The sequence below is a fragment of the Meleagris gallopavo genome, chromosome 13 (genome assembly GCF_000146605.3).
Source record: "Meleagris gallopavo isolate NT-WF06-2002-E0010 breed Aviagen turkey brand Nicholas breeding stock chromosome 13, Turkey_5.1, whole genome shotgun sequence".
In the NCBI taxonomy this organism is placed as follows: Eukaryota; Metazoa; Chordata; class Aves; order Galliformes; family Phasianidae; genus Meleagris; species Meleagris gallopavo.
In genome coordinates, this window is record NC_015023.2 from 15638822 (window position 1) to 15651611 (window position 12790).

Sequence of the window (12790 nt, forward strand, 5' to 3'; positions counted from 1 at the left end):
ATGTGGAAATGCCAATATGTAATCTTACTGGCTCATTTAAATACTGATAGCAACTCCAGTTTCCCATGACGTCGTGGCAGGGTACAGCCTGCACAAAGCCAGGCAGCAGTGCTTCCCCACTGAGACACAAACTCTGGTGTCCTGCCAGTGAGCCAGCTTCTCCCCTGCTGTTCTCATCACCAGGGATCTACTGAGACAAAAATTGGGAATAAAAGTTCTTATGCTACATTAAACATAGAAGAGGGTAAATGTCATTAAAAATTGTGTTATCTGTTCTGTATGTTAAAGATACTCAGTTCAGAGTTCACAATTGAAACTGATACAACTTTAATCTCAGCACGCACCATTTCTTACAGCAATAGTCCCCGAGGGAAAACCACCTTTTTCTTTTCCGAAAGTGTTTTGCTCTCCTTGTGACATCACCATCCACAAGTTGCGCTGGCCAGTGCAAGGATGTTATTTATGTATAAATTAGGTAGCTGAGTTGCACTGCTTCAATTTCCCTGTTGCTCATTGAAAGGAAAATGAGAAGGAGGTGAGTCAGGATCTAATTTTCACTTTTTTTCCTCGTTTCCAAGGACCAGCTGAAATACTCTCAAGCATTCATTGTGCAGTTCTTGATACTCCTAATCATTAGAAGGAAAAACTGTCATTCTGTACCATGTATAATGAACAGAAACAGACAACAGCTAGAAAATAATTGAGTGACAAAGAGATGTGTCACCATTTGCAAATAGAATTTTTCCTTACATGTACCTAACCTGTCGTCTTGCTTCATGATGTACATAATTAAATTACCACAGATTGATTCCGCCTAAAACATGCTATTTTTGAAGAAATCAGGCAATTAGTTGCCATAGCAACCCAATTAAGCCAGTTTTATACTCCTTATCTTAATTGCTGTATTAATTGAGAAGAGAAAATAAACGGAATACTTATCCTTTTCTTGCCATTTTAAATTTCAGCAAAATATGCATTGCACGCAAAATATTGTTTTAATTTGTCATCACGGACTCATGATTAGGAAAAGAAATTAGAATGCTGAAAACAGTATTTAAGACGGATGGCGTATGTCAGTAGCAATTTGATATGCTGAAAGAGCTGTGCTCTTTTGAAATGTAATTACTCAAAAATAGGATCTGCATATTTTATCTGAGTGAATGAATGAAGCACTGCAACTTTTGGAAACTTTTTTTTTTCCCAGAACGTATAAAATATCGATATGTCAATGCATATTTTTAAAACAGGAAATTTCAACTTCATGGGAAATTTGGGACCTCTTCTGTAGAAAATGTCAGTATGTGGCATTTATAAGGCCAGATTTCAAGTATGTCAGACTCTGAGCATTACACCCAAATCCTGATATTTTCCCACTCTATTGGTTCCATTTACTTTTCTTGAACCGTTAATGGAGTTCAGCTGGAGCACAAAACATAATGGAACAGGGCTGTCTGAATGGGATTTATGCCTGCAGTGTGAGTACCTGCTGCCAAATCTCCTCATATGCACACACTGTCTGATGAGAAGAACAGTGTATGGAGGTAGAAAAGAAACAGGAGAGAGCAGACTCGAAAATTTCAGTTTAGATTTTCATGGCAGTATCATTAGAGGGCACAAAGCGTTGTTTCTCACAATCTGTATTTGAAGTGTGATCACTTAAAGAGAGCCTAAAACACAGCCTGACTCCGTCCTGCACAGCCTGGCTTTGGGAATTTCTGAAACGCTTCTTTCGTTCTTTGTTCTCCTCCTGTCTTGCTCTATTAAATAGAAGGAAACAGCTTCTCCTTTAGGCAAATGTGAAGCCGAAAGTAGAGAAATTAGTAAAAAATAAATCCACATCCAAGGGGAGATCTTAGGCAGTTTGACATTTTACAGTTAGTTACATAGGAGTAAAATGAAGGGAATTCTGTAGATGCCATTGCAAATGTTCAAATTAACCTTCATATGATTATGATCCAGATGTGGTTTACAAAAGTTTAAAGTGTTTTATTCATGATGGGGCAGAGGAAATGTAATTGTGCCAGAAATTAGAGAACTCCGATTCTCAAAGGCTTTTTTTAGGCTCAAACATGAAGAAAAATTGTCCTTACTGTAACTGATCAAACAATTCATTCCACCTTCTCATTTTGTATCTCTGCAACTGTTAGCCCACAGAAAAGTCTCAGCAGGTAAAAGAAGTTGGGATGGAGCTTTGTGGGTTACATAAATGGTAGTGCAAGAGGATTAAAAACCACTTCTAAATGCTAGACCATAAACATTCTAGTAAAATTGAGAGCAAATGAGTTTCCATTCTGTCAGTCTGAGAAAGAAGTCTATATGGCAGTGATACCCTACATGTCTGGCAGAGGACAAACTGCTTGCTTGAGGAATTAAATGGCCTTGTAATTTTTGCATCATGACATAGAAGGACATAGATAACATGTATTAATTTGATGGTGCTGGGTGCTTAATTTAATAAGAAGAATTGAGTGCAGAACTCTTTCTACCATTCATAATGAGCATGTGAAAAGTGACAGTTCATACTACGTTCCTTCTAAAAGCTGTTCTAGCTTCTAGCAGTACTGTGGCTTACATCTGTGTAGTTGATGGATTCTTTAAATTGGTTGAATTTTCTTTGGAAACGTAATTTTTTTTTTTTTAAGTGTAATAATTAAATTCATTCTTTTTCCTAAATGTTTGTAATTGCAAATTGTACTGCAAAAGCATTTACGCATAAATATTCCTTTGTGGTAATGACCAAGATAGAAAACATCAGTGTTCTAAGTACAGCATACTTCACATGTTTAACTTGTCGTGCCATTGGGTGAACTTCAGCCTAAACTTAAGTGAATACATGCAGTCGCATACCTTAATGTTTTCAGGTTTGTGTCTGGGGTTTTTCTTGTTAGTCAATTACCAGTCCTTTGTTCCTTAGCTGTGCCACTAAACAAATCATACTATTTACAAGTCAATTGATTTTCATCTAATTTAGTCAAAGCTAATTTTCACATTACACATGGAAAAGTTTTTTTGTGTGTGTTTGAGAATACTTCCTTCTTCCTTGTGTAACTTGTTCTAGTTTAGATCAGTCAAGTTTGGTGTCAAAACAGAAAAAGAAGTTAAATGAGAAAGGTTTTCCTAAATTAAATGAATTCCAATTAGCTGAAAAATATTATTCTCCATTTTTTTTAGCTTATAAAACCCTTTAAATCTACAAATTAAAAAAAAAAAAAACAGAACTACATATATGTGTGTGTATGCCAAAGAGGGATTTTAAAAAAATAGAACAAAACACCACCACAGAACTCAGAAGGCTCAAGGCAGGATGGGAAATGCTGGTTTAAATATTTTGGAGGATTGTTGTCTAAAGATTATCCTAGCAGTGTTCAAGTAGTTGTTTTACCTGGATATGTGCTCAAGAACGTTTAAGGAATATCCATTTTTCACTTTCAAGGATAATCTAAACTCACTGCAATCTCAAATGTCAAAAAATGTTCATTCTCTAAATCCTAAATATGTTTTGAGTGTTTGTAAAATGCAGTTAGGGTAATATAATCTATATTTCTTGGTATTTGAAAATTGGAAAAGGAAAGCTGCAAGAAAAAGACTAAGTCTTCGTGACTTTTTTTTCTTCTTTCTGATGCATGTAAACAGCACTTTCCATCTTGAAAATAATGAGCCAATTTAGAGCAATATTTCTCACTTGTTTCTGGGAGTACAGGCTGGCAACTTAGTGCAGATGCATGACCGCGTTTATCTACTGCATGTCCAGCACTAGCAGACTGATGTGGCCTGGATGCTGAGGCAGCAAGTGGTAAATTCCCCAAACTTCCCTTAGCATCAAGTGAAACAACTGTACGAAGTCAAAGCAGTCCAAGGAAAGTCACCATTTTGAGTTGTCATCACATAAAGCCAGCTTTCACATCAGTGATTTGATGCTTTGTAGTTATTAGCATCTTGACTATTTGAATGTTCCACGGGTCTGTCTCCACAAAGTGGTGAGACAATTAAACATGACTGTGGACTTTATCGATGCAGTCTGCAATCTTTTATGATACTAACTGTAGGAAGACATGGTAGAAACACAAGCGTTTACACAGTGCCATAAAACAGGATGCTCTGCAGGCAACCTGCAGTCTCTTCCTGACTTTTCCTTCAGATAGCCCCAAAATGAAGTCCTCAACTTTCACTTTTGGTGGTTTTTGGTTTCAGGTATGTCTAGCACAGTAGGAAAGTCTCACCTTTGTGTGGTGTTAGCCAACTCTGTGTTTCTGCTCCCACTTCAATTATATGAAAGTAGTTGGTATTGAAAGGTACACTGATAAAGAACTTCTTAATTCAGTTTCCAATCAGTATGAATATCAGTTTTAATTTCACAAAACACAGCTTAGCAGTATTAGAAATCTGTACACAGCATCACATTTCTGTTTAGAAACTAAAAAGGGGAACATGAAATGGCTCTGTATGTCCATAAAAATGTTATGCTGAGATTAAATGAATCATCAGCCATTCAACCACAATTGCTTGTTAGACGTGCCATTTTATGCAAGTCTTGATACTTAAGAGAAATGTCATCTTAATCCATGGTCATCATTGTCCATAATTGGTATCTTTTAACAATCTGACTGCCTGATTTGCAGTCTTATTTGAGTAGTTAGATGTCTAAATGCCATCACTGTTCCTGTGGGAACTTTCTGGAGCAAAACTGTTTCAGTTTTCAAATTTCTTGGCCAGGTTTTTCTTCAGAGTGCTTATAGTATAAGACATTACTAATAATTCTAATGTGATTCTGTGCAGCTCTTCATGATGATACAAGTATGTAGAATTACAGAAGTGTACCATTTCTTTTGACACTATTTTTTTTTTTAATGAAGTTAGCAACATGGCCATTTACGCTGACAGTACTGAAATCCAGTTTAACATCAACATCTTCTGGTAACAGTCTTTTGCCTTACAGATTCTAAGTCACAGACAATAGATGCCATCATATCCTACACTGGTCTCTAACTTGAAATAGAACTACTTTTGTGGTAGTCTATTTTTTCCTTGTTGCATCTTACAGCATCACTACCTATTGCCTAACGAGGACTGCTATCAGATTTTTGTGTGGTCTAATGCTAGGAGATGAAGAAATTAACAATCCTGGTGCAATTCAAATAAGTATAACATAGATTTCCAATTGCATCACAATCTAAGATGAATCTGTACGTTTTTAGTGTTGGCCATCACATTTTTAGTCCCACAGACCTTAACAAACTTGGGAGCTCTTACATTACCATCTCAAGATTACTCATTAAAGATCTCATGTTTTTGACGTAGATTATTAAAATCAGGATTCAATAGCGAGCGCTGATTTTCTTCCATTGTGAAATTAGCTATCCTTCAGTCCGTTTTAGCAGCTTTTACATGTGAGTAATGAGTAATGTGATGACATTTCATTCATACGTATGCCGTAGCATATCCACAGCTATTCTACTTGCAGAATGCATAGCAGGAGGTTGAAGTTTTCTCTGTTCCAAATGACTCTTAAGTACCTAAAAGTTCCAAGTATTCATTTTCATCAGGAATGACCAGTTCCGTAACAAAATGGGAACCAAGCTCTTCTGAAAAGATATTCCCAAGGGTTACTGGACTGAGCCCTTTGTGTCCTGGTTTACCCATTAATTCTCCTTTCAGCTGCAAAGTTTTAGTGAGAATTAGTTCTATTTCAGGATTGAAATATGCTGAAGAAATCTTTCATTTCAAAACTAGAGCTGTCTAGAGATCATGGGATTTTTGAGTGTTTCTCATTTCAAAAGAATAACACTGTCACATTTATAAAAGTCATATATTCCCAGTGGATATATTGTGACCGTATTTCCTTGATTCATTTTTTTTGTTGCATTTTTTATGACGTGTGTTAACAAGCGTCAGCTTACGACCTTGACATTTGCTTATTTTTCTTTTGGAAGTCTTCATAAATCACCAAAAGATTTTTGTTTAAATCATTAGAAATAAAACAGCCAGAGAATAAGTCATTGAAATGGACAGAAGCAATTTCCTTCCTCCCTATTTGTGCAGAATAGTTGACTGGCCCGTGAGCCATATGAAGATAGGGTAACATTAATGTGGCAGAGAAAATGCAGTCATATCTGCATTTGACAAAATAACAGTACATTCATAATGCTGTTGGCTTCTTAATTTCAAAAGGCGGATTTTAATATTACCGACTTCAGAGAAAGATAAGAAGGACAGTGCATACGACATTATCAGTCCAGTGTGGAAATAATGCATTCAAAATTAAAGACAGCAGTTTAATTAAGCGCATGAAAGGCTGGCTTTTATGATCATATTTCAAATACTCGAATGTCTTTTCATCCATTCTGCTGTATGACTTTACTTAATAATATATCAAGAACAAAAAATGTATTGGAGCCTTTCTGCAAATTCAATTAGTCCAATAAAAAGTGAAAAATAATTTCTTTTTCATTAAAAAGAACTCAACCCTAACCCTTCCGATGACAAAGTGAGAGATGAGTGAGGGGGAAAGCTAAAGAACTATGAAAATTCTGCCTTTGTTATGCATTTATGTGTGCATGAAACAGATGAAGTGTCACCATTAGTATCATTTGTTATTGAAAGGACTAATTGCATACTGCTACAGTTAGCAGTTTATCAGATCCAGACCACAAGGTATTTACTTCTCTCTTAGGATGCAATCTCGGTGCAGGAGTAATTCTGTAGTTCATTGGGCTGCACATGGAAGTGCTAAACGTCAAACTACCATGATACACTGCACTGGTGCTTTACAGGTTAACCTGTTCAATTCTTTCTACCTGCTGAGGGTTTACAGCTGTGGGAAGTGCAGAGATCATAGGTGGTGTGTTCTAAGCTAGTAAAATGAGCATCACAGAATGACCCTTCAGTAAGTGCAGCGTTTCAAATGGGAAATTATTAGATATGGTAAACAATACAGGAAGAAATGTGCATTTAGAAAAAAACGAGATCTCTCAAAATGATCTGTAAGGGGATCTGTAATAAGATACTGAGCTTTAGAGTGGAAGCAGTCGGTTACTGGCTCAGCTATGGCACACACCTGTAGTGACTGAAAGCTATTAGTACTTGTCAGATCCTCTCTGACCTCTCTGAAATAAGGTGCTAGCATCAGTTTGGCTGCCAGTGGGCAGCTGTCCCTTTTGCAAACACTGCCAGTGCCACAGCAGTGCCACTGCCAGTCACAGCCTCAGCACAAATGCTTGTAGTGTATCGTGGTGGGTAAAGAGCAGCCTCACCTCTGAAGCTAGTTCCTACAGGTCACGGCTGAGACAGGCTGGCAGATAATTTGAGAAAGCTTGAAACTCCACCGCTAACACAGGGTGGCTCAGGGTAAACAAAAAAATAACTTTTTCTGGAGTTGCGTGCTGATAGGTTCCACTTTGCTAACGTAACTACATGGGGGCCTAGGTAAGGGTTGCTGAGGAACAATCTGCTCCTGTTCTACTTATGAGTCCCACTATACAAATTGACTTCCCCTTTGTCTCGTCTTTAGTTCTTTTAATACCACACTAAGCAGGAGATATTTCCCACTATGATTCTCTCAGTATGCATTTATGAACAGATTGTTCCAGATATCTACTCGTGTCCTAATCTCATTCTGACTTCAAAATACTCTTCTTAGAATAATTGTCCATACTGTGGAGAAACAAACAGACTGCATTTGGAAAATATAGCAACAATTTATAACATTAACTCTTCAATTTTAAAAGCAATAATTCTCATGTGACAGAAGAAAGATGTATAAAAATTATTTTCCTCAGCATCTGTGCAGGTACAAATATGATAAATGTTTATGGAAGGATGATTTAATAAACTCTTGTTTGTTCTTCACGTAGGTAACCCTCCTGCTACAGGTACAGGAACTTTACACATCACCTTGGAGGACGTCAATGACAATGTCCCATCCCTTTACCCAACACTGGCAAAAGTCTGCGATGACGCTAAAGATCTCAGAGTAGTGGTACTAGGAGCATCAGACAAAGACCTCCATCCCAACACAGACCCGTTTAAATTTGAACTGAGTAAGCAATCTGGCCCAGAAAAATTGTGGAGAATCACGAAGCTTAACAGTAAGTCCTTTACTTTCATTTTTCATGCATTTATTCCTTCTGCCTCTGCACACTCACTTGCCTTCACTGCTTTTTTCAGTCAAACTGGGGAAGCAATTAAACAGCTTCACCTGTGTTTCCTTCCAAGAAGGGATTTTTCCTTTGGCAAATAGATAAATTCTTCCCTCTTATGTTGCTTTGGGCATGACATGCCTTAGCATTTCATTAGTGTATTTGTTTCTACAGTAATTTCTGCCAATAATCTGCAGACCAAATAACATATTTAAACAAAAGGGACTCTTGAAAGTCCTTCTTTTGATGGGGCTTGGAATATATTTGCAGTGAGTTCTAAACCACTGAAAGAATTTCTGTACTGCCTGTTCTCTTACTTCCCATGCAATTCAATTCTCTAACCTTTGAGTACTCATTTTCCTCTTAATTTCCATGAGTAACTGTGGCATGTCTGATATTGTTTACAAATGCTGCTTCTTATCCAAATGACCACTATTTGGCTATTTCTCACCTCCTTATCCTTTGCAGATACTCATGCCCAGGTTGTCCTGCTTCAAAACCTGAAAAAGGCCAATTACAACATCCCAATCTCAGTGACAGATTCTGGAAAACCACCTCTGACTAACAACACAGAACTGAAATTACAAGTGTGTTCCTGCAAGAAATCCAGAATGGACTGCAGTGCGAGTGATGCGCTTCATATCAGCATGACTCTTATCCTTCTTTCACTCTTCAGTTTATTTTGTAAGTCTTTTCCTTAAGTGTAAGCAATGAATGTTATTTATCTGCTTGTTTTTGCACTATAAGAAACCTTACCAAGAGAGAAGTTAACTTTATTTTTTCCCTGAGGAAGATGCTGTACAGAAGTAGGAGGGGAGGGATTTTTCACAGTCGAAAAATAGCAATAAATGCCGGGTTGTCAAATTAAGAAATAGAAGCAATAATTCTAGGAAGAATCAAAGAGAATTAAAGCTAGCATATGATAAACTAAGAAGTACCAGCTGTAGTAACAGATTTCTGAGATGCTTTCTTTCATCTCTCCCCACTTGAATTCAATTCAAAAGCAGAAAGTGGAGATTAAAAGGTGTTCTTGTAACAATAACTGTTCTGGGTCACCATGAAAATGAGTACCGTCTGCTTCAATCTATTTGTCCGTAAAGTGCGCAAGCAATTCGAACATAAGGAACTTATTCAAGATTCTGGGCTTAGAGACACTTAAACTGATAACCAGAATAGCAAGTCTGTGTTGAGGAAGAGAGAGAACTGGTGCATAAAGGAAGCTTCTGCTGCTTTAGAGAAAGCTTTCTAAAAGTCTTATGAAATTCCTAATCTGAATTAGGAGTTAAAAAAAGAAATCCCCAAATGACTGAAGAGTAGGAATTGAAACTACAGAATTCTAACATCCAACCTAGATGTGTCCCTGGCTTGCTTTGTAACAGTTTTCAGCAAGTTTTTAATGCGTTTATTTCAGGATCCTTAACTGCTGAAAAGGAATTGCTCTATCCTATAGCTATGGTAGAAAATCTATTATTCAAGGACTATTACCATCACATAATGTTAGTAAAATGCATTGTATGGTGAATTAACTCCCAAGCCATGGTGAAAGGCCTTATATTCTGGATGAAGTACAGTCTACCATTAGGCAGAGATAGAGGCCAAGACAGTTTACAGATCTGAGGCTTTGTGCATGCTTGATTACATATCTTCTCAGGTGTTTTTTTCCTATAGTATATTACTTTTATCTCAGAAGGTTAGCATGAAGGTTATTGTGAGAGGAACTTGCTAATGTTTGAGATGCTCTCTGAAGATGAAAAGGACTATATAAATGCTAAGTGAAAATTCCCATTCTTTGTTCTAATCAGCGGCATCTGGCTTTGGTTCAGTTATTCTGGGTTTAGTCAACTGAAACAAACGCAGACTTCAGCTGTTAGAAGTAATATGTTAGAAATATGTGACAGTACATGACAGCATTGCATCAGTGATATAAAGATGCAGCCCACTGCTTCAAATACATTCTCATTACCTCTTCATAAATGTTGCTGTTGCTGTACTAAACATGACTTTCATCACTGGGCTAACATTTCTGGACATGATTTGTACTTGAACTTTATTTACTTTATTGCATCTGCTCAGACTATAAAGTAGAGAAAGGCATTTTGCTTTTGAAAGCATTCATGTTGCTGTTTTCTAGCCCCCGGTTATATTAAGCGATTAAAAAGCAGTTCCAGGTTTTGTAAAAATGCTTCTTGAGCTGCTCTTTTTGACTACAGATCTTCTCCAGCTGAACTGTGGGCAGAATGTTGGCCCCTATGAGCTGAATGGTGCACGGTGCTCAGACTGATAAAGGGATTCTCCCTCCTACTGTAGAAGAATAAGTAGCGCTGAATTGTCTTGACGTGTCTGCATAGTTTCCTAGTGCAATGAGCCTTTTCACAACCTTAGAGTTGTAATTTTAATCCAAGAGTGGAGTAAGATTCTGTACATAATCTGCCAGCAGTTTGTTCAGTGCTGTGCACTGGTCTGTTTCCTGAGCAAAACCAAAACAGGGACGGGACATGGCAGGTGAGTTGAAGGGACAAGGAGGGAAGGATCTCCTTGAGACAGAAGATGTTTGGTATGTTGTTTTTGATGATGCATATGAGAGCATTAATTCCCTAGCTAGGTTTCAGCATAGAGAGACCTAACCCTTTGTTTGCTAAAATTTGCACTACATAGTTGAGTGTTTTGGGTTCATCCATTTATACAGAGAGGTTAGTACTCCATGTCTAGTACAGTCATCTTTTCATGCTTGTGCAAAGCCAGCAAGCATAGCAATTATTTTTCTCAGGTATAGATGACTAGATGGAGACATGAAAGAATGGTGCCAGGAGCCAGTTTAAATAATGTGGTTCTGTATTTGAACTTGTATAAAATGTGCTGATATCAGTGCATTTCAAATTCATTTTCAGACACAGTTCTTTTATAACTGTGATTAGTTCCATCACAATGTTTTGTCTAGTCCAAATATTTATCAGAGTAATCAAAGATTACGATGCCATAAAAACAAAAAGAACTTTAGTGCTTATTGAACAGATGAAATATCCCATTTCTAGCGGTAAGTTATGGGTTTAATTTTTGCAAAAGCCCTTATGAGGCTCAGTTTGCTCCCAGTGTTTATCTTTTATGAGGCTCTTGTTCCTAGGAGGTAAATCCTTCAGTCAAACGAACTTTGTTATTCATGCCAAAGTATGTCTTTTTGTATTTGACATCTGGTGTGGGGATAGATAGCCCCATGAAAGAGCTTTTCATGGTGGAAGTGCCCTGCATGAATCTCCTCCCTATACAAAACATATTGGTATTATCATTTAAATGGTACAGTTATTATCTGCACGTGGAATATGTGTTTCTTTTGTAAGTTATGGAAGAAGACGTGCGTGGCAGATTTCTGAAGTAACTGAGCATAGAAGAGTCTGATTAAAACTGTAATGCATGCAAAAAATACCACCTATTCTGTAGCCGCCCACGGTGTTCAGTATGCTGAGGGATAATGAGATACAGACTACAGAGGTGCCCAGAAGCCCTTGGAAAGGTAGATGTACTTCAAACCAGAAAAGCTTAGGAGCTCTTCTCAGCCCAGATAGGAAATCCAGGATACTGAAGTATAGGGGCAGTATACGTTGTTCTTCCAGAACAAAGCAATAGGATGTTTGGTGGTATTAAAAGATGGCAGCTACAGAGTTCACTGGGGAAAAAAAAGGCATCTCTGTATATTGTGTACTTACATTAACATATATTTCTGAGAGTCGCTGAACTGAAGCTGGCAAGACATATTGGCAGATACAGGGCTGTCCAAAGTAATAATAGTTCATGCTAATAAATATTGGAAAGAATATTAAATCTCCTGTCATTACTCAGGCACCATGTTTCAAACAAGGCTTAGTGTAACAGTACCTTGTCTTTTGTCAGCTTTTCCTAGCTGCAGCTGCACATAAGATAGAACCAATTTGTTTCAGATACAATTTAGAATTTTAGTAATTCAGAGTAAGAAAAAGAAAAGATAGGGTTCACTGTGTTTCCTAGTGAAAGAAAAGGACTACATAAATCAGTTACTTGAGGAGGATGAGTTGGAGAAAAAGAAGGTATGGTATGGAGCAGGTCTGCTGCTGGGTCTGAGATTGTCCATATTGTTCTTTACTGCTGTATGTCTCAGTTGTTGGTGTGGTCGTTTGGTTGTTTGTTTTTAATGTGTAGTGGTGTTTTTGCTTTTGGTAATCTGACCAGTGAACTACAAAGGTACAAGTTAACTTGAACATAATAACCAAAATATTCCATTACTATGGGCAGAAGAGAAAATAAGGTAAGAGGCTGGGGGAGAAGTACTGCTATGAATAAATTAGATGAGCTGCAAGTCTCTGCACTGGAATTAATTTGCAAAACTGAGGATGAAAGGCCTCAGGTGTGCTGAAAAACAGGAGACTTGCACAGATGTCAGCGCTGTGATTGCAGACATGCCTTAAAGATGCTCCTGAATTTAACTAACTTAGTATTAATTGCATTAACTTGTCCTCTTTTAATGCCTACCCTCCCTTACCATAGTATTTTTCATAGTATTTTTCTGATTTGAAGAATGCAACGATAGTGTCAACAGACAAAATGTTTGGTTTTTCTTCCTTGAAAGTCAGGTTTGGTATTAAGTCATTACAAACATTTAAATGGTATTAGCAGAGTTGAATTTG

At 37.4% G+C, this 12790-nt stretch overlaps 1 protein-coding gene and 1 long non-coding RNA gene across 6 annotated transcripts in view; one reads left to right on the forward strand and one right to left on the reverse strand.

Annotated features, from left to right (window-relative positions):
- CDH13 (cadherin 13) overlaps positions 1-12790 on the forward strand; it is a 431656-nt gene that overhangs the window by 404046 nt on the left and 14820 nt on the right. For all 3 annotated transcript variants that reach the window (XM_010718092.3, XM_010718093.3, XM_019619816.2), the window contains 2 exons: positions 7851-8084; positions 8604-8819. In XM_010718092.3, the coding sequence (XP_010716394.1) occupies positions 7851-8084; positions 8604-8819 (450 nt within the window). The remainder of the gene's footprint in view (positions 1-7850; positions 8085-8603; positions 8820-12790) is intronic.
- The window catches only part of LOC104913049, a 30028-nt gene that overhangs the window by 7997 nt on the left and 9241 nt on the right, over positions 1-12790 (reverse strand). The window contains exon 7 of one of the 3 annotated variants that reach the window (XR_004161217.1): positions 29-187. The exons of 1 other annotated variant lie outside the window; for it this stretch is intronic. This is a non-coding gene — a long non-coding RNA (uncharacterized LOC104913049). Of the gene's footprint in view, positions 1-28; positions 191-12790 lie in introns of those variants that run through there. One more of the 3 variants, XR_004161216.1, reaches the window with a different exon arrangement.